The 27,734-nt window shown below is 35.0% G+C and overlaps 1 protein-coding gene and 1 long non-coding RNA gene across 2 annotated transcripts; both read left to right on the top strand.

Annotated features, from left to right (window-relative positions):
- Positions 1 to 18,940: 18,940 nt before the first annotated feature.
- On the top strand, positions 18,941 to 25,665 carry LOC102810022 (gamma-aminobutyric acid type B receptor subunit 1-like). Its single transcript, XM_085495745.1, has 10 exons — positions 18,941 to 19,042; positions 19,290 to 19,460; positions 20,778 to 20,879; positions 21,445 to 21,510; positions 21,930 to 22,058; positions 22,945 to 23,007; positions 23,789 to 23,930; positions 24,339 to 24,430; positions 24,816 to 24,850; positions 25,617 to 25,665. Exons 1-10 carry the CDS (start codon positions 18,941 to 18,943, stop codon positions 25,663 to 25,665), a joined length of 951 nt encoding a protein of 316 aa, XP_085351871.1.
- Positions 25,666 to 26,117: 452 nt separating this feature from the next.
- LOC146729001 (uncharacterized) lies at positions 26,118 to 27,703 on the top strand. Its single transcript, XR_014928276.1, has 3 exons — positions 26,118 to 26,170; positions 26,375 to 26,525; positions 27,643 to 27,703. It is a non-coding gene; the product is annotated as an uncharacterized LOC146729001 (long non-coding RNA).
- Positions 27,704 to 27,734: the final 31 nt, after the last annotated feature.

Raw genomic sequence — 27,734 nt, 5'->3', positions numbered from 1 at the left:
AAAACAATTAAAACTCTTGTAGATTATAGTTATTAGTGTACACAATAAAAAAGTTTAAAGGATTGAACAATGGCAATAATTTGTATTTTTTTAGATATTCAGGTAATCATATTAGCTCTAAATATCATTTTCCGTTATCATCTACCCAGCTACAATTGCACTTAAACCTCAACATGACTTGCCACTTCGCCCATTAATTTTGTTTGAATAATAAACAATCTAATTGAATGTACTTCATTTGTTTGTTTTAGCATCCAATTAAAGGAACATTTATTAAACAGATAAACATACCTGGCGTGTAATCAATCATCTTGCCATTTTAGGTTGCTTTAACTTTACAAACAAATCCATATTTGGTGTCACATGGAGTATCATTCCATCGGTCTGTTAAAAGAGACAATAACATATACTGAAGACGCACACATTGAGGAGTATCCGCTGAATGATTTCAAGTCCCAATAAATCAGTTTATTTCCTGATGCAGTAGACTTGACTACTAAACATCCCGATTTCGGGTAGGCTATTGCCATAATGGAACCAGTGATGAATACGTGTTGTTTATTTGTGTGGTTTGACCTACACAAGTTATTGTCATCCACTCCTTTAAAAGCTCCCCGTGGCATGACGTCAGTAAGGGCGCCCGTGTGTTTGATGGCTAAATCATTTTTTTTTTGTGGCGACATGTCAGTCCCCACAAAAATTGGATGGTCTATATAAATTTCATTTCATTTAGAAATCGTCTCAAATAACCAGATTCTTTTCTTTAAAATTTAACATATCCTTAACATTCATGAGAATTCATCCATAACTTGTTGTGTTTTAATAGAAAAAGAAAACATTTCCTAAATAGCTGTTCCATAAAAATCTGAACCACATCTCTATCAAAATGTAATGACTTCGTTTCTGTGTGAAGGGCAACCTCGGAAAATAATGTCATATACAACCTTGTTTAGTTATCTTGCCTACAGACCTTGGCGGAGGAAACAAGGCAAAAACAAACTAATTTAATTAATTCATTACAAGATTATGCTAAATAAAGATTGACATGGATATATTGACTGTGTATACCATTTGTTGTATATTTATACTAAACTATATCATACTAATTTATCACAGAGAATGAAACAATATTTTTGCACTGTTACTAGTAACATATTCAGGTATTAGTACATTAGTATTACTCCATGGTCCAAGATACGTGTCATACTTACTACTCAAGGCGAAATTACTATGTACACAATCTTCTCCATCGTTATTGTTTGGCTCGCCACAATCCCAATTTGACCATACATAAGGACTACCATCCGTCCAAACCCAACTTCCTTCCTAATACAGTTAATATGTGAATTATTTAACGCAAACCAGGCATTGTTTGAAGATTAAGTGTCAAAACAATGTTCAACACTTCATTTGCGTGGCTTTGCAATATGTTAAGTGGAGAATTAAAAAAATAATATATATGTTCCTACCTGTCCAATGTCGTTCAGTCCAATCCAGAACACAACCTCGTTAGTGCCAACTACTTTATATACAAAGCCTTCTTCCATTATTGAATGAATTGATGCTAATTTACACCCAGCTGCTAGCGTCCCACAGTAAATATCAGCATCATTGAAAGTATAAAGAAACGTGAAGTATCTATAACAATAACCATTGTCGGTCCAATATACGAACCCACTGGGACAGGTTCCTGGAAAAAAAACACCCTGTTCTGTTATTATGCACTTTCAACGTGAACATAGTTGACACATTTGTGAATAATATGAGGTTATTACCAGAATACCTCAAAGTATTCACGAAGACAGTACAGCGGGAGTAACGACGACCGATGCGCAGTGGAGGGCGATGTGATGGCGTACTGCCCGAGTGCATACTTTGAAGTATTCTCGTAATAACCTTACTATTATACATCTTTTCCTTTCAAGGATACATCACGGGAATGCCGAAATCCTTAATGTTTAGAACAGAATCAGCGTACTTCTTTGTATGGTGTCGGTCCAAACTCTGGTGGCAGCCATGTTTGTTTTCATTATTAAAGGACGCTACGCGCGTAATCATTCCATATTTGGAATTCGCATTTCCTTATATGGTAGGATGAAAATACCCTATAAAATACCACAAAATTACTACACGCTGTAACTAATGGCGTTACGGTGACAGATGTATGATAATAATATAATGCATTTGCATTCTAATAATATTATCTGCACCGTGAACTAAAGCTCTTACATATATCATATGACAGTTACGACTGTAAAACTTAAATATCAGACATTTCGATCACAGGTTAAGTTGAGTAGAGCTGCCTAGTATGAACATATATTTGGACAATTTTATATTCCATATTGTATTTACTTGTAATCAGAAGTGGGGTACGCTGTGATTAGCAAACTCAATATTAGAATATCACCAACAGCCACAAGCGACTTGACTCCGAACTCTTGCTCATCATAAACTACGTAACATTCAACCCAGGTTGACCTGTGACCAGGTTTATACAAAGCGCACAAGTAATTATTAGAAGGATCTTCATTTTAATACAGTCATACATTGCTTGCTGTGTAGAAATCAACAAACACATATTAATATTTCACAATATCGGAATCCCTATTAATTTGTCGTTGAAAAACATTTTCCCTATATTTATTTATTTAAGTTGTTGCATGAATCGTGTTTTTGCGTTTGATTTTAAAGTGCTCAGTTAAAATGCCAATACGGAGTAGTGATGACAGATTTCCTGGCAAAGGGTACCACACTTACAGAAGCCTATTACGCGTCACTTTTGATGAAATTAAGAGATCAAGGCAAGATCAGCAAAGGTATCCTCCTCCTGCGGTCCACAACTCGCCAGTTCAGAAGCACAAGCGTGTGGCTATGAAATTCTCCCTCACCCCCTTACTCTCCTCACCTTGCACCTTCTGACTTTCATCTCTTCCCAGCCATGGAGTTGTTTTTGAAAGGAAAGCGTTTGCCAGATGATGCAGCCTTGATTTCTGAAGTTGCATCAAACGAGGGGAAATGGGTCGGGGCATTACTTATTGAACGTCCCTCGTATATGGAGCGTATTGCAGCAATAACAGTAATACTTGTTTACTTTCATGGTGCAAAATAACAAATTTCAAGCTATAGCCATATAACTGCAAATGCGCCTCGTTCCCACAGTTGCCAAGTTGCGACAAAGCTTAGATTCAGCGCCATTTTAACAATATCAACATGTTATATTAAGTCGACGTCAATTGTTTTGCACCAAATGGATGCACTATTGGGCGTTACATGAATGTTGAATTAGAATATGATATTGTATCAACATTTGATAAACATCATAATTTTGTAATGAATGGAGATTAATTTTATCGTTCATAACTCTAACATACTCAATTTGTGGTTGTATATTGGTTGTAAAACTAACTGAAAGTTCTGTATGAATAACGCCTGGATAGTGGGTTAACTAAAGCCTATACGCTTTCCTGAATATGAAATATAGTCTATGTGGCGAAATGCACTACATGTCACTCGTACATACAAAACACGTAACCACAGATTATGTAACACATTAGAATTGGTCGGTCGGTCATTCATTCATTCATTCAGTCAGTCGGATGGTTGCACGAGGCTGTAACACATGTTGGGGTGATTTGAGGCTTTAAATTCACTATCACAGAAACAATATTTGTATGAATATACCAACAACTAACAATACAAGTACCAAATACCTTTTTAAATGAGCAAACACAAAATTAAGACAAGGCTTTATAAGTGTAAACATCGGTTAAACCTAAATATAAAGTTCAACTGATAACACGTGTAAGACAGCTGCCTGAAGTGATATGATTACATTTAAGTTATCAGAACTAGGTCATCTCCGTATATATGTTACATCTTGTTTGAATTGACTCAATGCTAACCAGAATGTCTTGTTGAATGTTCCCAAATATAAATCGAGGTTCGTAAAAATAATATTAAGGTAAACATTATGTACGGTGACCGCGGCATATGGTTAGATTCAAATGTCTGTTATCAATCAGTTATTATTATCACAGTACTATTCAACTAAAATACAGTTAATGTCTATGATACAACGTATTTCATATGTGTCCGAGCTTGGCATGTTCTTTGCATGACAATCGAATTTACCGTTCGGTTATCGTCCATGATCGTCAAAGAGAATTAGATAAATGTCATATATTTCGAATTTCACCACGAAATCACTCAGTAGTCGATCAATAAAAGAACGATTTCTTTTTACGCCGAAAAGTCAATGAACATAATATTTACCAATACATATGAATGAATGCAAACAAGTATTGAAGTGTTATATCACGTCTAGTAGCTCAATATAACTTTCTTACAGCATTATGCGGCTTCGAACTATACATGCACTCAATAACATGAAAAATGAATAATACAGACCAATATACCAATAAGAACAACTGCAATATGATACATACCTCTTCTTAGTAGGTGTAAACAGATCAACTACAGACTGGAAATGAGCTCCACTCAAAGCATGTTCAATAAATATGCACATTTATCGATTATTATTGACATACGCCACCGACATATGACAGCTTGCTTAATTCACATGTGGGACCCATGAACTAGAGTAATCCAATAGTAGCAAAATGCCATAAATACTGTTGTTAAATGTTTGAATTGTGCGATGCCGTTCAAATCTACCTGATTATTCGTGTGTGTAAACTCATATGTGTGTAAACTTATAAATAACTAAGAGAAAACCACAATACTACCCTGCGTACCTGACATTTACTTGAATGTTTACATACAGATGTGCTTCAGCTAGAAGAATTAATCAATATTTCACAAATTATCTTATATCGTATCTTATCTTAGCAGATGATAAGGCAAAACTAACCTCATTAAAACTAGTTTATCGTTTATAGTTGCATGCATATATTATCATACAGAGCCGTATACGGATTAGTTGTATTTGTTTAATGACATCTAATCTGACAATCATATCACGTGACCAGCCAAAATTCTACACTAATTCGCTTAAATTGCATTTTTCGATACTTTTTAAAGCCCAGATTTTTGAAAAAACTCAGGAAAACAAAAAATACCCTATTACTAAAAATATATTATTTTTCACCAGCCTATAATTTGATAAAAGCACTATATAACTACCAGAATGGCCCCTATCTACTAATATATAACAATAAATTTCTCGAAAATAAACCTGGTGACCACCAATTTTTTTAAATCAATATTCTTATATTACCCGGGAGAATATATAAATTCTGGGAATTTGAAACCATGAGTAGACTTCTACTTTAAGCGATTAGAACTATTCAATACACGGGACTAGTCTTTGACAATGAAAACATGGAAAGTAATAAATATAATACAGACCTAATTAAATCGCACGTTCTCCAAACCAACCTCGATAAACAACTTACATGCATACATTTTCCGACTAACATATGAAACAAAAGTAATATTTTTCAAAATGTATTCACAATATTTTGAAGTATTCAGCCACTTTTCAAATAGTAAAACAAGTCGATAAGACCTCGCACGTACACCCGATCTAAACGATATGACTAAACTAACATTATCAAGCTAGTTCATCGTTATGACAGTATGAATAATGTCACTTGTTGTTCTAGCTGTTTCATGTGATTTTATATTTTAGATCACATGGGTTAAGTGAGATAATAAACTTAATATATATCTAGGCCGTAAAAAACATCTTGTGAGTAAGATTAATGTTATTTTCTCAAGTCAAAACCCTTTGACGTAATTATGAATTTACGTGGGGGAGGGGCAATGTGTTATCTGCGAATTATTTGAAAAGATAGGACTATTCAAGTGTGACATAGTTGCCATGATGTCGATGACACACATTATAGGCTCGATTATTATGAAAAAAGACGAATATTATTTAAATTTATTATAAACATTTAGGGTACCTATGCATTTTTGTTCGTTATCCTATTCACTTTGTACGAGAATTAACTGTTGACGCCAGGATGGTCTTCTATATTTTAAAGGTTGTGTACAGCAACCATTGTAATTTAAGATAGACAATACGGATACAACACTGTGTTGTGATGTCATCATTTGAAACTTGTCAGCAGACAGAGCACTGTTGTCCGGCGTTTACTTACCGAATCAAAACAAAACTGATGAAAATAAGGAAAAATGTGCTTATCTACCAGAAAATACTCGGCAACAGCACAGTCTCCAGAGAGTTGAGCTAAATGGTCACTAAAGTTTGATAGTAAAATCTAGGCAAGATTAATTCTTGGTTTGCAAGCTGCATGCCATTTTTGCCATTATACTTTGGCAGAACTTCCACTATAAACGTTCGACGAACACAAACACAATGGCTCCTGTTCTGGTGCATTTCCACGGTCAACGGTACACGAAGTCAAGCGCTGTAACGTTTCCATAGGAAATCTAACGCGTGTTTTGTCAGTTAAGGTTTGGTGTGTATAAGGTGGCAAGATATATTGAGTTAACTTTGAAATTAATGCGAACGCTGACATAACAAGGTCACGCACTAGTTCAGTGTGGGCGGCTCCAGTGAACTAGTTTACATAAAAAATTTCATTCCCGCCATAACGACAAACACAAATCGTCGTCTGGCCAATCCCAACTTCGCGAGAAACACCGGGTACCAACGCGTGAATAAACGTCGCTCACCAAAGGCAAACACGATGACCCGTTTTATCGATGTCGACGAATCCCAGTTAAATGTTCTCGAAAATGCAAGAAATTAAAACAATACCTCACAGCAGACTAAATAGGGAGTACGTGTTACGCCACCAATTTTGAAAACCTTCCTGTCGTTGAGCTCGCCGACTTGCTGCGGGAATTTTACGCTTCAGCTCGCAAGCAAGATGGGGTGCAGTACAGGAAGCCGTCGTTGTCTGGTTTACGAGCTTCAATCCATCTACACATAACTGCCCCCGATCATCGCAAAATTAACATAATGTAGGATAGGGAGTACCAAGTTTGTCTATTTTTTTTGTATGCGTGTTATGTTGAAATGACCGCTGCCCCGGCACACTGTATTGTGCTTGTGTGTGTGAATGGGAATCGTTGCGTGAACGCGTTGACGTTATATACAGTATACAGATTACAAGGCCCATATAATGTAGACGCAATTTTGTTGAATGTCTTAGGTACAAGAATTTTGTGGTAGCCAAGTGAGGAACGCGGGGGAAAGTAGTTTTGTTCTGGCTGTTGAGAACATGTCAACAAAAATTCAATTGTTCACTAAAATAATATACGCCTCAAATATCAAAGCAATCGGGTTGGTAGTGTTGTCAGAAATATCATTTTTTCCCCAAAATCACGAAAAAATATTTGTCAAAAATGGATAATTGATGATATCAGCACGGAATGAACAAATCTAATAGAGGTCCACCCAAGGTACCTACATACCAAGTATCAAAGCAATTGAGCTGATATTTTTCAAAAAGAAATAGAAAATGTAATTGTTGACCGACGACGACAGTGGAGCTAACAAACATAGGCCTGAAACTTTTATCCGAATTGATTAAAAAATATGTTTGCCACATCTGTAATTTGCATTTTAATATTTTATAATGCGGCTCTAAATCTGGCGACTAAGTGAAGGAAAAATCGTAGGTTGTAGCACGATTATATTAGCATATAAACTTGTTGTTCCCAGTATTTATTTAATGAGCTAAACATAACATTTTGCTGACCTGTTTACCAACTCATGGTCTTTGGTTACTGAAAGAAAAAGATAGTGAAATGTTACATTGACAAACATTTGACGTCGGTTTGATAACCAAAATTTGGAAAATTATAAATCGCACAACATTATCAGAACTATTCGTCTCATTCTAAGTGAAATAGAATACACTATCTTCCATTTTGAGCTTGATTTTTAGCACATTCTTCAGAAAATTTTGAATCTTAAATCATATATATATATATATAAATCTGTACATGTAATAACACTGAAAATACAGCTCGTATCTGTATCCAGTTTAGAAGATTTTTTTTTAATATAGCACATCAGAGTTGAATTTCTATATCACGGTATTTATGTGCATATACATTTAAGAACAGCCTGGTTATCACATGAATAATTCGCTCGTATAGACGAAATGAAAATAGTTAATCACTGTTAGCTCACATTTGTAGGTTATACGGTTGTAGGCAAAAGCCTACAAAACAAAGCCGTATTTGCTTGAATGATGAAATTCTATTTTCAGCGCGTTGTACCACATACCATATAATTGATAAGGTTATGCTAAGATAAGTAAAACTGGGTACAACATAAATATTAAATAACAATTTTCTGACTGTTTGAAGAATCCCCCTTCTAAAATAACGTATTTTTAATTTTAGAAGTATTAACAGGCATTTTTTATTCAGGAATATACGAAGTTATTCAAATACGCTGTTAACCAATTATTTTGCTACTGAAAAGTTCGTCTGCAAACAGTAAAATAAAATATTCACACCGGCATTATCGTTCCCATTACCAACGAATGTAAACCATACAATACTACCCCGTTGAACAACTACCGGTATATGCATTTAAATAAATTTCACATTTCTGAAGGCGTACGAATACATGATGTAACATTGGTGTATGTACTATAAAGCACACAGAAGAGCTTACACGTGATGCCTGTTTCAGCAAGCCTATAGAATAAAAGATAGTGATTAAATTTTTTGGAAGCTTTCTAGAAATCAACAAATGTACAATGCAAGCTTCCTTATTGGTTCAATAAACTCGTGATGATGATGTGTACGATAAAATATTGTCAACAGTCACTGTGAAAGATAATTTGCCAAATTGTTCTTCGGCCATTTTGTTATTATTTTGTTATTTATAATATCACAAAATAACTTGTTACTGATGATAAAATTGAGAAATACACCTGTGATCAGGATTGTGTGATGAATTTGTTTACGCGTATCTGTTAATCGACTTATTTAGCTGATTACTAGCGAATGGCTGTGTTATGTCTGTCATCGTTTAGGCTCATGCGAGGTCCTGGATGGAACTCGACTCAGTGATTTGGAACTAATTACGATATAACCGTCGCTATTCGTACTACTATTTCTGACAGTTGGTATTCGCAGTTACTAATATAGTGAACGATTAATCAAAAGATATGACGTGTTCAGTACTTAGTGTGATTGGCTGTATGATTGAAGGTTACGCCCTAGAGTCTTTAAACTGCTTTGTAATTGGTTAAGGTTTTGAAAGTGAATAAAGTTGTTTTTAGTTGGTCTTGGCGAGAACACCACGAGATACGCAGTCATGGGGCGAGTTTTGACGCAGTCTAGGGTCTAGTCTTGGGTCAGCCTTGCGATAGTCTTGAGGACTTTTCCCCAGGGCGCTGTGTCTTATAGAGTACTCGACTGACCGACTAAAGACGAGAGTTGAAACGTATTTGGTTGTGTGCGTCTATTTGACTGTAAGGCTTAAGTGACTTTCCCGATCCCGAACCTCAAGGGGACGCGATGGAGACACGAGACGAGATATTCCCCCCTGACACGTGTGGAGAACCTCAGAGGAGAAGAATTTCCCCCTCATAATTGCATAACAACTTGATGAAAAGCGTAATGTTACAATCAGATATATTACTTGGCAAATGTTAAAATAGGAATCGTAGGCTTTCAGTTCCGATAATTATCGGCAGCACGAAGTGACACAGTTGGTCAAATCACGAAGGTCACGTACTGTGGTAAGGTTCGGTAGTCGTCGCGCTGCGCATGTTTTTCCACAATTCAATGCGCTCTTTTAGTGGAAAACACAAGGATGAGGTTTGACCTGGGCGCAACTTGTACTAATAACCGCCGGTGACTCCTTCCATACCCTCAAATCACCTAAAAACCCTAATTAAAGCTTAGTAACGTCTCAGTTTGTACTCGTTGATTTGCGCAACAGTCAAAGTCGCCATCTTTGTTTATATGAGACCATATATCTCGCGCTTGCGTGGCGCGATGACTACCGCCCTTTAAACATACAGCAATTGCGCATCGCAATTTCTAAATACGAGCAATGTTATGCCATAGTATATTACCTATTATGTGCGTATCTGGTTATAACAACGTTTCACCAATGCATATAAATACGCACACTCACAAACCTGAAAACCTGTGACATCTAATATAAAACGATGGCAAAAATACAAACCGGTGCCATAGAATTACTGTTACTTAGTGACTCAAAAGCTGTATTAGACATTTTGATGCAATGTGTCTCTACCCAGTATAGGTACTGTTCCACAACTTGCGTGATCTGGACAAAGACATGGTGTCTCTTAAAAGTGAAGTGAAACTTACACTTGCGCGTTCATCATGAGAAAAAAAACACCCATCTGAAACTGCCTGATTAACTAGTATAACCAGTTTAAAGAAACTGCCCGATAAAATATATATTACTGTATTAACAATTAATTTACCAGTTCTAGTTCGTGGAAAATAAAAGTAGTTCTAAGAACAATAGAGACAAGGCCGAATTTTGAATAAAGGTGCAACCTGAACAGTGGGTCGTATGAGCAAGAGCTAATAATACAAATACAATAATTTGTTCGATACATATCGAACGTAGTGATACCAATACTAGTTGCGATCACACGGTGAACAACTTCTCATTATTCTTCTAGTTAGTGGGCGACGATCAAATCGAACAAGCGAACACGAAAATGTTATGTTTTTTTTTTTGAGGTATTAATACTCAATAATAAGCGATATGTGGCATTTTTTATAGGTTCCTTGTTATGCTATGAAATAATATTCATACAGATAGCATTAAAATAGGTCGGCAACGTAACATAAAAATACAAATCATATTCAAGTATTTGTCGTGTGCAGAACGCATAATGATTGACGTCTTAGCGTCGGTAGTTGGCGCATATGAGCTGGCGAACCATGTCATTTAAACTTGACGCTATTAGCTAAATCTAAGATGAGGACAATGCACGTTGAATGCTAACACAACGCGTACACAATATAGTACGCAATTATACTATGGTGTGCGTGACGATATGAATGAGATAAGCCTCAAAATGAACTCCGTCCATCAAACCATGACAATGAGCACTTGGTAGGATGCCTGTAAAACGTCAGTCTTCGTCGATGCCTACTGTTCCATGAATAACGAACTTCACGACCTGAGAACACACAGTGAGACGAAGAAACATACCTCCTTGCAATTCGACATTAACTGCTTTTGTATCATTCACGATTCTTATTGTATCTTATTTCAATCTGTTCAAGATTGGGAAATATAGATTATGATTGTAAAAGTGGGTAGATCGATTTATTAAGCCCCTCTGATTGTTCAATATCGAAACAGAGAGACAGGTTACACTCGCTGATTGAACAGGGATTACACCCACAATGCAACAACAACAACAACAACAACAACAACAACAACAACATTACTTAGAATTTCAGTTAATGCGAATTGCATATAGAAAAGCCACATTATGTGCTACCACGCGACGTATACAAGGTATGTGTATACATTTTTTGTAAATATGAAATTGGAACATGCACTGCGGGGCGACGCTGGCGTTTTAGTATCATTCTAGTTGCAGATATTTGAACTTGAAGTTATAATTTTTTTCAGTAAACAAAGAACTATAAATTCAGTAGGGGTTGTACTACGCGCGTACGCATTTTATCGTGAAAAACAATGTTTTTTACACGCGCTGTACACGTCAAACAACGCGTTATGATATTCTTTATATCAAAGGCAGGGCTTGTTAGTCGCTGCTGTTAGTGCTCCGTTTTCCAAAGATAACGAGTCACGTGTGTCCTTATTTAATCCACCCTGGCATATAATGGTGGAGTCCTTGGACATGCCCGGGGAACATACAGCCGAAGATATACGGCGCATACGTATTCACAGTACGCCATACCAAATTCATGCTCATATGTCGTGCTTCTTGAGGGGTGGCACCTACACCTTATTCTACGAAACGGCAGCATCATTGCAGCATGGTTCGTGCGACGATCTTCATGTGTATCCTTTTCGTGATGATGTGCGACAACAGTTCCGCATTGCGCGATTTGTACATGATGGGGCTGCTGCCCTTCAACGGCGCTTGGTCCGGAGGAGACGCACAGCTAGTTTCAATGAACATGGCTTTGGAGGAAGTGAACACCAGAGAAGATATATTACCAGGATACCGTCTGCAGTTAATCTATAATGACACAGAGGTAAACCGAATAGTTTTTATGTTAAGTTTTATTCAGCGTCATTTTATTTTTAACTCACATTAATTAACTGTGCATTTTTTTTTCTGAAACTATCCGGTTTTGTTTCGAACAATCTGATTTGTTGACATGCTATGCGTATTACAACATTGTGCGTAATATATGATCAGTAAACTAATACTTAAAATATTTCTATACACATTGATTCGACAGCAGGCAGGGCAAATCATAGAAATACAGTATACGTATTGGAGCATAATTGCATCCGCTGACGTATGTACACAAATTGTGTAGGACTACGTTGAACACTGCTACGTACGACTTTCGCTAATAATTCATGACAACTTAGCAATATGTGCAAGTCAAAAGCATTAGGCGTTAATGATTAATAGAGTTTTCAAGTTTAATCGAGTTCGAGTTATGGTCAGCAAAAGACATTTTAGAATTTATTGCCCCGTTCTCGACCGCCTAACCATGGATTAATTTCGTGAATAATTTACTTTATCAAACTATATACAAAGAACTATCCGCGACTGTTGTTTTATTTATAGCTGAAATTGATAAGAACGTTGTATCAAATACATTTCACAGCGCACATTGTCTCGTTTCGCACATACTCAAAATAAATAAAATATAGTATTGATCCTATCGGCAGGATTGGTTTACATTATCGCGTCGTTCATATATACTACCGTGAGAAATCTATTAACTGGGCTCTCACATTTTTCGTTTGGCTTATTACTGGGATTTCCATTCACGTCAGACAGTATTATTTATGCAGTTTTGAATATAGTTAAAAAAAATGATACGCAGTTTAATACAGAGTAGTGTTACAGAGTACATTGTTGTTCGTATATGAATTAACTGAAGGACAACTCAACAAAATAATCGACAAACTAGTTGTAGCCATGACAGGATGTTGACTCTTGGATTAGGATTGTCATCTGATTCCGGCATCGGATCTGATTAAGGTTCTAGAGAGTCACTGTGTATCGATGCAAATAAAGTATAATATTTCTGGTGTACATGGAATTGAAAAAAAATTGTCACTAGCAGTGACTATGTCCAATTAGTAAAAAAAAATGCCCCTGAAAGTATATGTAGTAGCAAAATAAAATTCGAAAAAGTTTACTGCATGTGATCTTTTCGATTTTATGTATCAATTCCAATACTAAGCCATTTAAATTTAGAGACAGTACATGACATTCGTATTCAAATTGTTAAAATTGTTAAAAATAAGCGTATCGAATATATCAGCACGGTTACTGACGATTTCAAATGATCGGGGAGAGTACGACGAGGTTGGGGATGTCTGCGGGTAATAAAATAAATGCAATTAATTTACCAATATTTATAGCAAAGGGTAGCCAATTTGAATCCGGCCATAATATAAACAGATAGAGACGTATTTCCATATTTGTTTAAATCAGGGAAAAATGCCAAACTTACAGACCAAGGATCCTGTAACATTAGGTCAGCCGCAAAAGTCGACAACGTTCGCATTAATGTGTGGAAAATTCCTCTCATATAAACACATAGAATCTAGAACACTATCCCGGTCGAGTGTTACTTTACTGATCCCACTAGAGCAAAAAACAAAATCTGACAGTTCCCGTGATAAATTCGGACCATACAGCCGCTAATTACTAGTCTTTTGACGCAGCTCAAACACCATTACAGTGATATAAAAACTCGGAATAAAAAACCTCATTGTTTCTTTCTTTTAGACGTCGAAGCATGTATTTGTGTCGATATATCAACATCATGTGCACCCAATATCCTTCACATATTTCTAATTGTTTTTATTATTCATGATTCCGCAAATTCCGCCTTTCGATCACACATTACAGGTGTTTTGTGTTATTAGATTTTTTTACATAATAGTCGTTTGAGAAATGTCGAAAATATTTTCTCTGAGCAGTATCAATTCATTTATTATGTTTATGGTTTGATAGTCACTAAATTATTGAACTATATGAGCGTACACCGACTGTAAATAACCACTCTCTTAATTAGTTGCTACTTTCGCCATTTTATATTACATTATTGTATATTATAATCACAGTTAAACAAAAGATTGTATTAAAACACCTTTCACTGGTAGCGGTGGTCGTCGCGCCGAGTCTTATTCGATGTAAAATACAATGTTTATTTCTATGAAATTCGAATACGTGCTGCGCGACGACCACGAGCCTTTAAGGTTCCAAATAACCACATGCTACCTGCTGATACAAATAATTGCAGCTTCCTTTTACTATAATTTGTATAACGCACAGCAACATAATAGTATTTTGTAAAATTGAATTTATTCAACTTGTTAGCACTACTTACAAACAATCGACCTTCAAATAACTATGACATTACTGGCTCATTAATGATGTCTGGAAATGTACATAATGAGTAGGGGGTGAATGATCACCGTATATACGAGTGTGTATATTTTCCTGTGAACATAACTGATACAAGTAGTTTCTACACTGAGATGACATGATCAGAATTTGATTGACTGCATATGTGATTATTGACAGTTTAATGCGAACAAATGTTACTTTTTTCTGGTGGTTTATTCCCGCATGTATTTTTGCAAATTTTGTAAATAATGTTTAACGATGTGTGTACACGGAAGCTATATTATAAAGTACTATGGTAAGCGTTCAAGTACTACCGAGAACATTGACATGAATCGAGGATTGTCAGAACGATGTAGAAAAGTATGCTATAACACAAATACGTTATCATAATGATATTATCTACAAAACAATATACCAAACGCGATCTGATTTATCATCGTGATATTTGGGTAACGTCAGACTACCCTTCGAATTCGAATGTCGCGATCGCCGAATGTACGACTTACCTTAATTGTCAGTTTATATAATATTTGAACACTTAATGTACGACGATTACTGCCATTTAAAATAATGATTCACGTTATATCACAAAGCAATATTTCATTCGCACAAGCTTACATTTCCCGATAGTTTAAAGTGACATATTTCCCACTTCGAACCAGTACAATTTTTGTTTTTAAAGAATAGTTTGTACTGATGTTATGGGCCGGTAGACATACTAATACACAAACTTGTGAATTCGTTTAACGGAGATCAGATTGCAGTATTAGTTGAGTTAAAGCATACGATACAAGACGGAAATGAACTTGTCAACAAACAAGCTGCTCGCTGATTGGTCGGACTGACTTGTGGTTGGGTTGTATAGCCAATCAGATACATTCTTATATGTAGCGTATCATATACTCTAGGGTATAGTTACAATTGTGTATGCGTTCTTCATAAATCTGAACAAGAAGCGTTTATGATCACATTCCATAAACTATTGACTAATACGTACAAGATCACATATCATAAACTATTGTCTAAAACGTACAAGATCACATATCATAAACTATTGTCTAAAACGTACAAGATCACATACCATAAACTATTGACTAATACGTACAAGATCACATATCATAAACTATTGTCTAATACGTACAAGATCACATATCATAAACTATTGTCTAAAACTTACAAGATCACATATCATAAATTATTGTCTAAAACGTACAAGATCACATATCATAAACTATTGTCTAAAACGTAAAAGATCACATATCATAAACTATTGTCTAAAACGTACAAGATCATATATCATAAACTATTGTCTAAAACGTACAAGATTACATATCATAAACTATTGTCTAAAACGTACAAGATCACATATCATAAACTATTGACTAATACGTACAAGATCACATATCATAAACTATTGACTAATACGTACAAGATCACATATCATAAACTATTGTCTAAAACGTACAAGTTCACATATCATAAGTTATTGTCTAAAACGTACAAGATCACATATCATAAACTATTGTCTAAAACGTACAAGATCACATATCATAACTATTGTCTAAAACGTACAAGATCACATATCATAAACTATTATCTAAAACGTACAAGATCACATATCATAAATTATTGTCTAAAACGTACAAGATCACATATCATAAACTATTGTCTAAAACGTACAAGATCACATATCATAAACTATTGACTAATACGTACAAGATCACATATCATAAACTATTGTCTAAAACGTACAAGATCACATACCATAAACTATTGACTAATACGTACAAGATCACATATCATAAACTATTGTCTAAAACGTACAAGATCACATACCATAAACTATTGTCTAAAACGTACAAGATCACATATCATAAACTATTGACTAATACGTACAAGATCACATATCATAAACTATTGTCTAAAACGTACAAGATCACATATCATAAACTATTGACTAATACGTACAAGATCACATATCATAAACTATTGTCTAAAACGTACAAGATCACATATCATAAACTATTGTCTAAAACGTACAAGACCACATATCATAAACTATTGTCTAAAACGTACAAGATCACATATCATAAACTATTGTCTAAAATGTACAAGATCACATACCATAAACTATTGACTAATACGTACAAGAACACATATCATAAACTATTGACTAATACGTACAAGATCACATATCATAAACTATTGACTAATACGTACAAGAATACATATCATAAACTATTGACTAATACGTACAAGATCACATATCATAAACTATTGACTAATACGTACAAGATCACATATCATAAACTATTGACTAATACGTACAAGATCACATATCATAAACTATTGACTAATACGTTCAAGATCACATATCATAAACTATTGTCTAAAACGTACAAGATCACATATCATAAACTATTGACTAATACGTACAAGAACGTCTTCATTAAAATAAACACGTTGCTGAGAAACTATAACTAACATTCGTGATTTGCATATAAACCAAAGTTTATATTTAATTTTCAGTGTCGAACAAATACGTGAGCGTTGACTGCAAATTTATAACTTTCCTGAGATTGTATGCCAAAGCATGACTCACGCTAAAGCTTAGAAAGTGTAACTGAACTATAATGACCATTAAACGATGTTCACAGACTCGTTATTCAACACTTAATCCGAACAAAGCGACGCGTGTAGAAGTGATCGAAAGTAAATCAATTAATTGATTTTTTTTTCAGTGGATCCCCATTAACAATTTAACTACTATTATTTGTAACTAAATCCTACGACACAATTTTAATTAACTGCCGTGTTTAATTGGGAGCAACTCATCTACATCATCAAGGAGATATGTGCTTAAAATAGCCCCAAATAATTAATGTGTTACACGTAGTATTTGGGGCACAGGAAAAAATATTAGTCAGGTTCTACGCTATTCCGTTTCAGGAAATTCCGATAATACTAACTGGATGTTGACGTATTCACATTTTTGCTTGTCATTAGCTTATTTTAGCTGTTATCCTTTGTTCACTGTGTGACCTTTATTTGTTGAATCAGTTCCACATCTCGCTCACTACAAAGTAGCCCTATTGAGTGTTTTTTTTACGCTTTGGGCTGTTAAAATCGTTATAATAATGACTTTAATGATTAGATTGAATTAGCTAAATAATGATTACATTCTCATTTCAGTTGATAAAAGGATATATTTGTACGCTTTTAAACGTGAAAACTCGCATATAATTATCATTATAGTAGTATGGTTTTGCTTTAGAATCATTATTTCTCATTGTGTACATTTTATTTTGGAGTCTATGTATTCAACGAATTGAACACAATATTGTATTGTACCTACTGAAGATTGGTCACAGGTAATTAGGTAAAATGTGAGAAATTTAATACTCTTTAAATGTTGTTACAATGCCATGACGAACTGCAAACAGAAAATGAGTCTTGAAATTATTTCCAAGAAAATGTCTTACATCTCATCAACATTTTGGATTTGAGCAAAATAAATAAAATTAAGGTTCAAAAGATAATAATTCAGCCATTTGTTCGGTGCAAGAAGTGGGAAGATGGATAGAAATCACAGACAGTACCCATGGCGTAATAATTCATGAGCAAAATAGGGTGAATACAGGATTTCTAATTAGGTAAATGTTGGTGAAACAATTTTTACTCCTCTGAAAATGTGTCAATGTTTACTTTGCATATCGTGTGATTCGCGATCTGTGGTAACAAACAGCAATTGGTTATGCACGAAAGTAACAATTTAATGTGAAGCAGATCATCTAAATAACAGTTTGCACTGGTCATTGTTGTTAAAATTGAATTAATGGCATTTGAGGATCCCCGGCAGCAATTAGCGTTGAAATGCCATACTTGACTGAAAGTAACATTAATATAAAAAATATTCCAGTGCTATGCCTCATTTAGAAATACTATTACGATCTGTTATATTTCATGCGACCAAAGTAAGCGTTCAGTTACTAACATTTCGAGTAACACATTGCATAAAAAAAGACTAATCGTTCAATACTATTGAGACTTTAGCTTGTATAGTTAAACACATATAAGGTACGCATTTCTGGAAAATCAATAATTGTTTGTTTGTTTTTTTAATATGGCACTACGCCATGGCCTTGTCCTGACGTTTGTAAGATGTAGTTATTTAACGGGTGATGCGCATGCGGTGTATCCTGTGGCTGTATTTCTAAGAGCGTCAGAACATTTTGTTATTATTACATGTGTTCGCATTTTTTTAGCGTGTGATAACGACGGATGGAGCTTGGTAATGATGTGAGAACCCAAAAGTTGTATTATGACGAGTTTGTGTGTCGGTTTAAACAAATAATAAATGTTCCTTGCAGTGTAATGTTGCAACTGGAGTGAACCAAATGTTCCAGATGCTCTACACTCCACCAATCAAAATCATGATTCTGGGAGCCGGTTGCTCATTCGTCAGCGAGGCAACTGCGCAGACATCACACCAGTGGAACCTTAATCAGGTAATCTTAATCTTCCGATTGTGGCAGTACATGAATGTAACTTGTTTTTATTTAAAAACAAAAGTATTTACAAATATTGACAGCCCAATCACAGTGTGTTAGTTATTGAGGTTTTATTCTAATAATTAAGGTGAATTTAAATGTAAACTTCAAATGTAATACCTGTCTATAAATCTCTGTAATTAAATCGACTAAGCATCATCGTCGTCAATAATATACTGTCATTTATTTATTTATTTTGTTCTAGTTGTCATATGCATCGGTATCTCCTTCTCTGTCTGACAAAACTCGGTTTCCACGATTTCTACGCATGTCCACGCCAGAGACAGCGCACAATCCAGCTCGGGTGAAAATCTTAGAATCTTTTAAGTGGAAAAAAGTAGCAAGCATTCATCAATCTTTGGAACTGTTTGCTAAAGTAGGTATAACTTTGACTTTGCTTGTATGTCACATTTCATTTCCAAAATTTTAGAATCTAAAATATTTAGTTTGAGTGAATTTATATTGATCCCCAAAACCACATTCTTATAGCGTGTACTTTAAAAACAAGTTTGCTAGGTTGCACTTTCGCTTTTTCCTGTATTTTTCCCATCTTGAACCATACATCGAAATAAATGTTTTATGATTAAATAAAGAAAAAAAAATATTTCATTCACTCAAATGCACCAGGGTACAGGGACAGGGAAAACTGTGGTAATCCTTTGTGATTTGTATTTTCTAACGTTCAAGGTACAATATATATTTGAACTACACTGTAGTCGTAAACATATAAAAAAAATAATGATCACGTTTTTCTTATGCAACACGTTATTAGTAGAAGAAGTAAACCAGTAGGCTTTGAACGAATTTGATACATCGTGTTCGCGAAAGCGGGTTATAAATCAGCTTGGAGTTGACAGTTTGCAGAAGATGTGAAGAAGATTACGTTACTACGAGGGTACCTCAAAGTATGCACGAACACAGTACAGCGGGAGTATCGATGATCCGACGACGTACTGTGTCAGTGCATACTTTGAGGTATCCTCGTAAACCTTATTTATACATCATCCAAAATCCAAAAGTTTAGAACTGAATCAGCGAACTTATTTGTGTGGAGTCTGGTTAAATCCTGGTGGCAGCCATGTTTGTTTTTATTATTAGAGGGCGCATACGCGCGTAATTTCCTAATATGGTAGAATGAAAATTTATTTATTTATTTATTTATTTATTTATTTATTTACAGTATATGAATAGAAATAGAATAGAAACTAATCATTTATCACATGTGATAAAGCATATTTGAAAAATAACTGCGCGATTGCCCACGTAAATGAAAGTGACACCTGTGCGTGCACAGCTTAATATGGGAAAGCTGTTTTTGCGGAAGTCAATTTTGCTGAGAAATCACAAAGCAATAAGCGATTCTATATAATCAAGATTAACATGACGAGACTACGACAAGTTGTGAGGTCGATTAAAAATACTTAATGGTTCGTGGTGTATGTATGGGGCAACATGTAATAACATACGAGTAGGGTACACAACCGAGACTTTCTCTAAACATATATAATATATGTGACGGGGTTGTTTTACCCACATAGTTTAATCATGCCTATATAAAACACAACAAGTCAATTTTGACTGTACGATATTATTAATTTATACAATAAATATTTCACGGAACAATTGTTGTAACATATGAATTGTATCATTTATGCATGTGACAATATATTTATATATCTACATTTGAAATCAGCTGACAGAAAATTTATTGGAGCGACTACAGACCGCTAACATAACCATCCTGACATCAGAAATCTTCGTATATGACCCAGCAGTACACGTCAGACATCTTAAGGTATGTTATTTTATAAGGATATATGCGAATACCTCGTTGATTGCGATTTTTACCATCTAACAAATAAAATTGTAAATTTAAGACATTGTGACACACGAGTTTTCTTTGTTCTTTTAAAAATGTTTTTTTCAGTGTGTCATTTAAAATTAGTTACATCGTAAACAGAAAATGTGTAGGACACCCTATATGTATTTAATAAATATACGATCGCTCTGTCGTTATTATAGGTAAAAAACGCTTGTGATAGTCACATTCAGTGTACTTTCATATTCTGTCGTGTGTAAAGTATATATACCGAATTGCGTGGTAATGAGCCGTGTTATATATTCACCACATTATATACATAAATGTTATTGGGGCCAGTTGTGTAATGTCAACCACGCGCCAATTTAATTTATCTTGCGCTTTTTAAATTTCATCACACTAGAACCGCATTTGTGAAAATTTGAATATTATTTATTGACTCATTCCCTTATAGTTACATTGTCTAAAGTAAATCTGTAGAGCATGTTTGCAATATTAATTGAGTTATTAACATATTCTCAACACGTTTTGTTGGCTCCAGGAATTAGATGCAAGAATCATATTCGGAAATTTCTATGTTGATGTTGCTCGAAGAGTTTTCTGCGAGGTAAGCAAATTTGATAATATGTCTAACTAATTGATATATTGTAACATTTCCTTCGGCTTTAGCTTCAATTGGCAATTTATGTGATCTTAGTGACATATAATATGTTTGTTCGAAAAGTCGTCATATCTATTTGTTCGTCCGAATTCGTTGCTCTCGTTCGTATTATAATCATTTGAACTTAGTCAAATTCCTAAAACTGTAATGTTGTGTACATTCTGGGTTTGGTATTTGTGTGCCATGTCAATTGACTTCAAACAGGTATCAGCTGCTGCTGTAATCGACCTAAAAAACTACATGCATCATAAACAAGTATATTAAATTAACGTGTATAATATTATATTAACCGATACATTAATATGACAATATCCGAATTATCTACAAAACCTGAGCTGATTTAGTTGTTGTATGTCTGTTACAAGGCATATAAGCAAGGTCTGTACGGTGCTAAACATGTGTGGATAATTCAAGGATGGTACGAAGCAGACTGGTGGAAAATAAAGGACGAGAACATTGTGTGCACGGTAGATCAACTATCTGAAGCAGTGAAGGTACGGTATGATAAACATATGAATTGCTTAGAGGATCAATATGGACAACAATACATATGATATTTGTTATGTATGTTCGTTGAAACATTATAGTATTATAATATAATATAATTGAATTATATGAATAATTATACAAGTGTTAACGCACATGTGCATTTGCATAGACCATTGACTCAATACAGATATTCGATGTGATAAAAAGTGTTATCTTATTATCCTAATATTATTAAACCATTTCAGAAAATTGATAGTTAACAGAGTAACTCACAAAAGTAAAGACAATGTAAATTTCTCCCCAACAATGCATCGAATGTAATAGTAGTAGAATATTTGTATTCGATTCGAACTGCCTTAATAACAGAAAGATGGGGGGGGGTGTTGATTATATAATTCTCGGAAATGTCAAGATTTTTTAAATGGATAACTTATCTTACTGTCAATGATTAGAATGGCAATTGATATTGAAACTATTCGTCTTCAGACACAAATTCACGACTTAGAGCAGAGTTTTCAACGATCAAAGTAACAATACCAAGTTTGTATCTATCTCTATTATAGCACGTGTTCGTAATATATGAAATGGGTAGATTGAATCGATCCCAGCATATTGGGAACGTTTACAATCTCGTCCAAGGCTCATAATCACAAACAAAAAATTATGAAACGTATAGATGAAAACAAATATGAATAAACCAAATAACCATTTTACTGTCACAACAACAACGCAGAGTGTTGTTGAAACATTTCTTCGGTTTTGGAGCACAACTGTTTTCTTTTTCATAATTCACTATAGTAAATACTATTCGCAATTTTCTACAATCGATTGAATATATTAATGCAAACATATCAATGTTTTTTTGTACAATCGTTATCTTCTTCATTTTAGGGATACCTCACGACTGATACGTTTTATTTGGATCCAGATAACAGCATGGGTATTTCAGGAATGGTAAGAGTGACGTCATTAATCTCGCATATCAATATATAGCGTATTGAAAAAAATACAATATGCAAGTTATTAGTTTTAAATAATTTATTCAACCTAATTGATGTAAAAGAAATTTCACGGAGAGATAACATCACCGACTATGGGGTCAATAGTAATACACATCAAAGAGATTTTCAAACTGATACAGAAACTTAGCATATAATCTTTAGCAAATTTCCCATTTCTATATATTCACATCTATTTTCATACTGCCCCCTTATAAATAGAGTTATTTTCATACCCCCCATATTTAGTGTTCTATTCTCTATCACGTCTATTGTTGTATATACCATGGTTACATAGGCCAGCAGAACAGTGGACGCAATGACAGTTACAGATTAAACATTATTTTGAGTAAACAAGTTGTTTGTCTTTCTCGCTCTCAATGAGATCTCGACGGCCATTCGAGAATAAGGTATATTCTCTCGTATGTAGCGTAGTTATTATTGGACCTGATTTATTGGGTAAACTTGAATTCAAATTCTACCGTAAGCTGAACGCCGAAAAGAGGTCGATCATCCATACTATGTGAGTGAGTAAATGGTAGCCAAACTGATTACGGATAACACTAACAGATGCGATTTTGGGGAATTCTTGGTTAAGGGCAAAATGCACTATATGGACTTTCAGAAATTGTATTTGCATACAAGTGTAAGATAGTAGAAGACAGCAGTTACAATAAATATTGCCTGACACAAAATACTTTACAAAAATGTTATATACTTCTTCAATCATATCTTAGACTCCCGACGATTACCAAACGGAGTTCAATATTCGTGGGGGAGAAGAGACGTATGCCAGTCGGCTCGCACCACAGGGATACGACGCAGTATGGGCTGCAGCATTAGCGTTGAACGCGACGGTAGAGGAACTGGCAGAAACAGGTACTAACACGCTTGCAACATCTATATGCATTGCATATGCAATAGATAAAAGTGTACGTTATCGAACTGAATAACATCCCACTGATCAAAATAAATTGCGTTGAAAAAAAGCACATCAAATGACCGCCACTACATCAGAAACGATAAGAAATAGCACGCTTGTTTTGCAATATCAACAATTATACAGAAAGGCAGACGTACAGATGGTCAGAACCCACATTATTATATAATCTTCATCGCCCGAATAAGATGACGCCAAATGAATAGATGTGTGTTAATAGAAGTCAGATTCGAGTCACCGATGACCGAACGTGTACAGACATATATATTGATGTAAATTGCCTCGTTGAATTTTATCTCGAACACATTAAAACCAAATTATAAAATACGAGTGCTTAAATATTCTAGGAAAATCATTAGGTGAGTTTACTTATGATGACGAATACATAGCTGACATGATACTCAATAACATTAGGAGCTTAGAATTCCAAGGAATCAAGGTAAGAAAGTCAATTAAGTATACCTATGCGCATATCGAATACTTCCTGTCTGGTTGGGCCGCTAATTGTTCCTCGTGGCGTCAAACCTTTCTGAAAACTTGTCTAAGTGCCAACGAGCTTGAATACAACCATTAATTTAAGTATTTGATTTCTCATCAATTATATTGATATGACGATTCTAATTTATTTACAATTGTAAGTTTGTATATCGGGCGTAAAATTAGTTTTATAGAAAATGCACGCATCGATTGCTGAGCATTTTTTCAATTATTTTGAATGCGTTCTTCAATTATTGAACCAATGATGATTAGAGAAAAATTGTTCATTAACTAAAGTAAATTTTTTGATATTATCTTTATAACTGCATCTATTTGTACTTCCGTAGGGCCCGGTCTCATTCGATGAAAATGGCGATCCTCGGTCAGTTTCAAAAATATTACAACTGCAAGGTAATAAGATTATAAATAAAATTTGTATTGAGTCTCGGCAAATAATGAACACACTGTCCACCTCGATGAACATTGATTTTTACAATGCACTTGCCACGAGGTCACAGTGTCGGGTCAAATATTAACCCACAATGCACAATGATTATCAATATTTGACCAACTTGTCTGCGGCTTATAACCATTTACACAGTTTGTGCAACACAGGGAAAAAATTACGTAATGGGCACGAATAAAGTTTGATACAATTATATGCAAACACCCGGCACTGCACACACCACAGCAAAATCAGTAACGCTCATGCAGCAAGAAGGAAAGACAACATTCCAACTATTCCCATATACTAGTAACATATTGCATACAATAGCGCATAAATAAATTGTCCAGGGTAATAAGAATTCGTTAATGTTATAAGCATAGTTGCCCCATTAAATTGTACGTAGCCGGCGATTGGTGTTCTTCAATTGAAGCGTTGAACTCGACCTTCACACAACCGTAGTAGTAAAATTTCCTTTCCAGTTTGACTTCAGTCTTTGCAGACGTAATGTTAAACGCCGGGTTTGATTACGATACATTATAAATCCTCCTAAATAAACACTATGGCAGATTCGATGAAGTACTCGATACGGTGATACACAAAAACTTAAATAGATTTTTCTTCGTATGCACTGGATGGAAAGGTAAATACACGTTGCTGGTGCCGGTGCTAAATTCAAAAATTCTGTTTTTTGATAAAACAGACGCCCACGAATTGGTGTTATGTCAGCCATAATTGCTACTGACTTGTGATACCAATGAATGTTTCCCTAGATCTGTAAATCGAATTGATAAATACCTACCTAGGAATTTGGTTTGTTTGTTTAAAAAAACACAAAAAAAAACGTAAACGTGTGTAAAATGTAATTTGTTGTTCGTAATTTTGGTGGATGTATTGCGTTCCACAGGTTACGGTTCAATTAACACCAATGCCAGGTAGGGTGTGAGTTACATCGTTATTTAAAAATTTTGCCATTCTGATTTTTCATTGGCGTGTCACACTACATTCACGTTGACGTCATTTTCAAACTCGTCTTGTGTGCGTATAATTGTAATTGTCATAGTCATCGAAACTCACTCACCGTAAATTTTAAATAAGCGTCAAACGAGAGAGTGAACATCCTAAAATGTTGAGGAATATCGTAATAATAGTAACTGCAATGTTGTTGATCATCAGACGGCAAACGAATAACAGTAGGCATAGCTAGGCCATCTGAAGAAATCCGTTGGCTGCAGGACTCGCCTATAATATGGGAAGGTAAGGCTCCTGACAACAAGTTACAAAAAACCCTGTTGGTTTTAAGAAATGTCACTCAATGTCGCACTTTTGAATTATTTTAGTTATATTTATTACTTTCATATGCGTGAATTATGTACAAATCTTTATATTTGCGCACGACGGGAAATAAAAAAGATCGCGGGTATGAATCCCTAACTGTGTTATTTTTTGCACAACCAATAGCGGGACGACCACCTGTCGATGGAAAGAAAGTTACAATACTTCCTGTACGCATTACGTTATCGCTGTACGTACCAATGTGTGTTTTATCCGGAGTGGGGATTATGTTAGCGATGGCGCTGTTATCATTCAATGTACTTAATCGCGAAAACAGGTATGAATATTTTAGATAATTTACAGCGGGACTGTCGTCAAAACTGCGCATGTGCATGTGCATGTGCATAAGGAGGGTCTCACACAACAACGAATGTTTGCATATTGATAACATTTATTCATTCAGTTTTCCTACATGCAAAACAATTATGTTCGAATTCGTTCGTTCTTTTACATAGATAACGTTTTTATGTGACGACATGTTACTGTTACGACCATTGTACCCGGCCGTAAGCAATGTTTGTATTTTACCTATGTATAGCGCCTGGTCTGCGCAATGTAGATATTTTGTTTTGATTGTGCATGTTCCGTTTTATCCCCGATTATACAGGTCATTTCGAATCATACCGGAACATGTCATACCAGATTTAACGTTATTTATGTAGTTCGTATACATAGTTCATATGCGCATGTGTCGTGATGTGCGTGTACAGTGAACCCCCCTCGACAAAAATGTTGAGGGGGCGTCGCCCCCTAAAATCAAGCTGAAACCCTTTGTGTCAGCAAAATTTACCGCTCAAAATGCAGAGAGTCTGGATTTCAAAATTTCGAAAAGGGGGAGCATACCCCGTACCCCTTAGATAGGTCGCACCTCCGATGCGCGGGTTGGTAAGCAGATCTCGCCCCTCCATGCAAAATATCGTGCCGCCGCCTCTGGTGTACATATTATTATTTATCAGTATCTCGAATATGAAGGCGTTTTTCGCATAGAATTACAAAAAAGACATTGACATCTAATTTGCATTCGTGGTAGATTTCATTTTCTAAAACACAATCCAAAGAATGGTAGATATAAATCCATTTGTTTTTATAGAAGAATATTTAAAAAAAAATATGTTACATTATGTAACGCCTAAATGTATCCTCTTCCAGGTTCGAAACTCGTCGCAAAATTGAGCATGCGCACATTTATGTATTCGGGATTCTGGAATTCTAAGTGCAAGCACATTTGATGACAATCATTTTTCTGTTGCTTGCTTGTTGTTCTAATAAGCGCTCGATTCATATAACGCCATAATTGCTCTTGTATTTGCATTTATTTAATACATTTATATATTCAATAAACAAGACATTAGCGATATCTCATATGCATAATTTCGGGTTCTTATTTTTCTTAGGACGATAAAGCTGTCTTCTCCTAATCTGAATAACGTCATACTGGTGGGATGTCTTTTGACGTATACATCGGTTTTTATCAACGATTTCGAAA

The sequence above is a fragment of the Saccoglossus kowalevskii genome, chromosome 22 (assembly GCF_978046115.1).
Source record: "Saccoglossus kowalevskii chromosome 22, keSacKowa6.1, whole genome shotgun sequence".
NCBI classification, from domain to species: Eukaryota; Metazoa; Hemichordata; class Enteropneusta; family Harrimaniidae; genus Saccoglossus; species Saccoglossus kowalevskii.
Note: the sequence above shows the minus strand (reverse complement) of the source record. Positions and strands in the feature narration are given on the sequence as shown.

What these genes read in the sequence shown, in the direction of transcription:
- LOC102810022 (XM_085495745.1), top strand. Translation starts at nt 18,941, where the DNA reads ATGCTCTACACTCCACCAATCAAAATCATGATTCTGGGAGCCGGTTGC. An exon ending in GCATGGGTATTTCAGGAATG is followed by an intron (nt 23,008 to 23,788) that starts GTAAGAGTGACG and finishes ATCATATCTTAG; the next exon opens with ACTCCCGACGATTACCAAAC. An exon ending in AGAGGAACTGGCAGAAACAG is followed by an intron (nt 23,931 to 24,338) that starts GTACTAACACGC and finishes TAAATATTCTAG; the next exon opens with GAAAATCATTAGGTGAGTTT.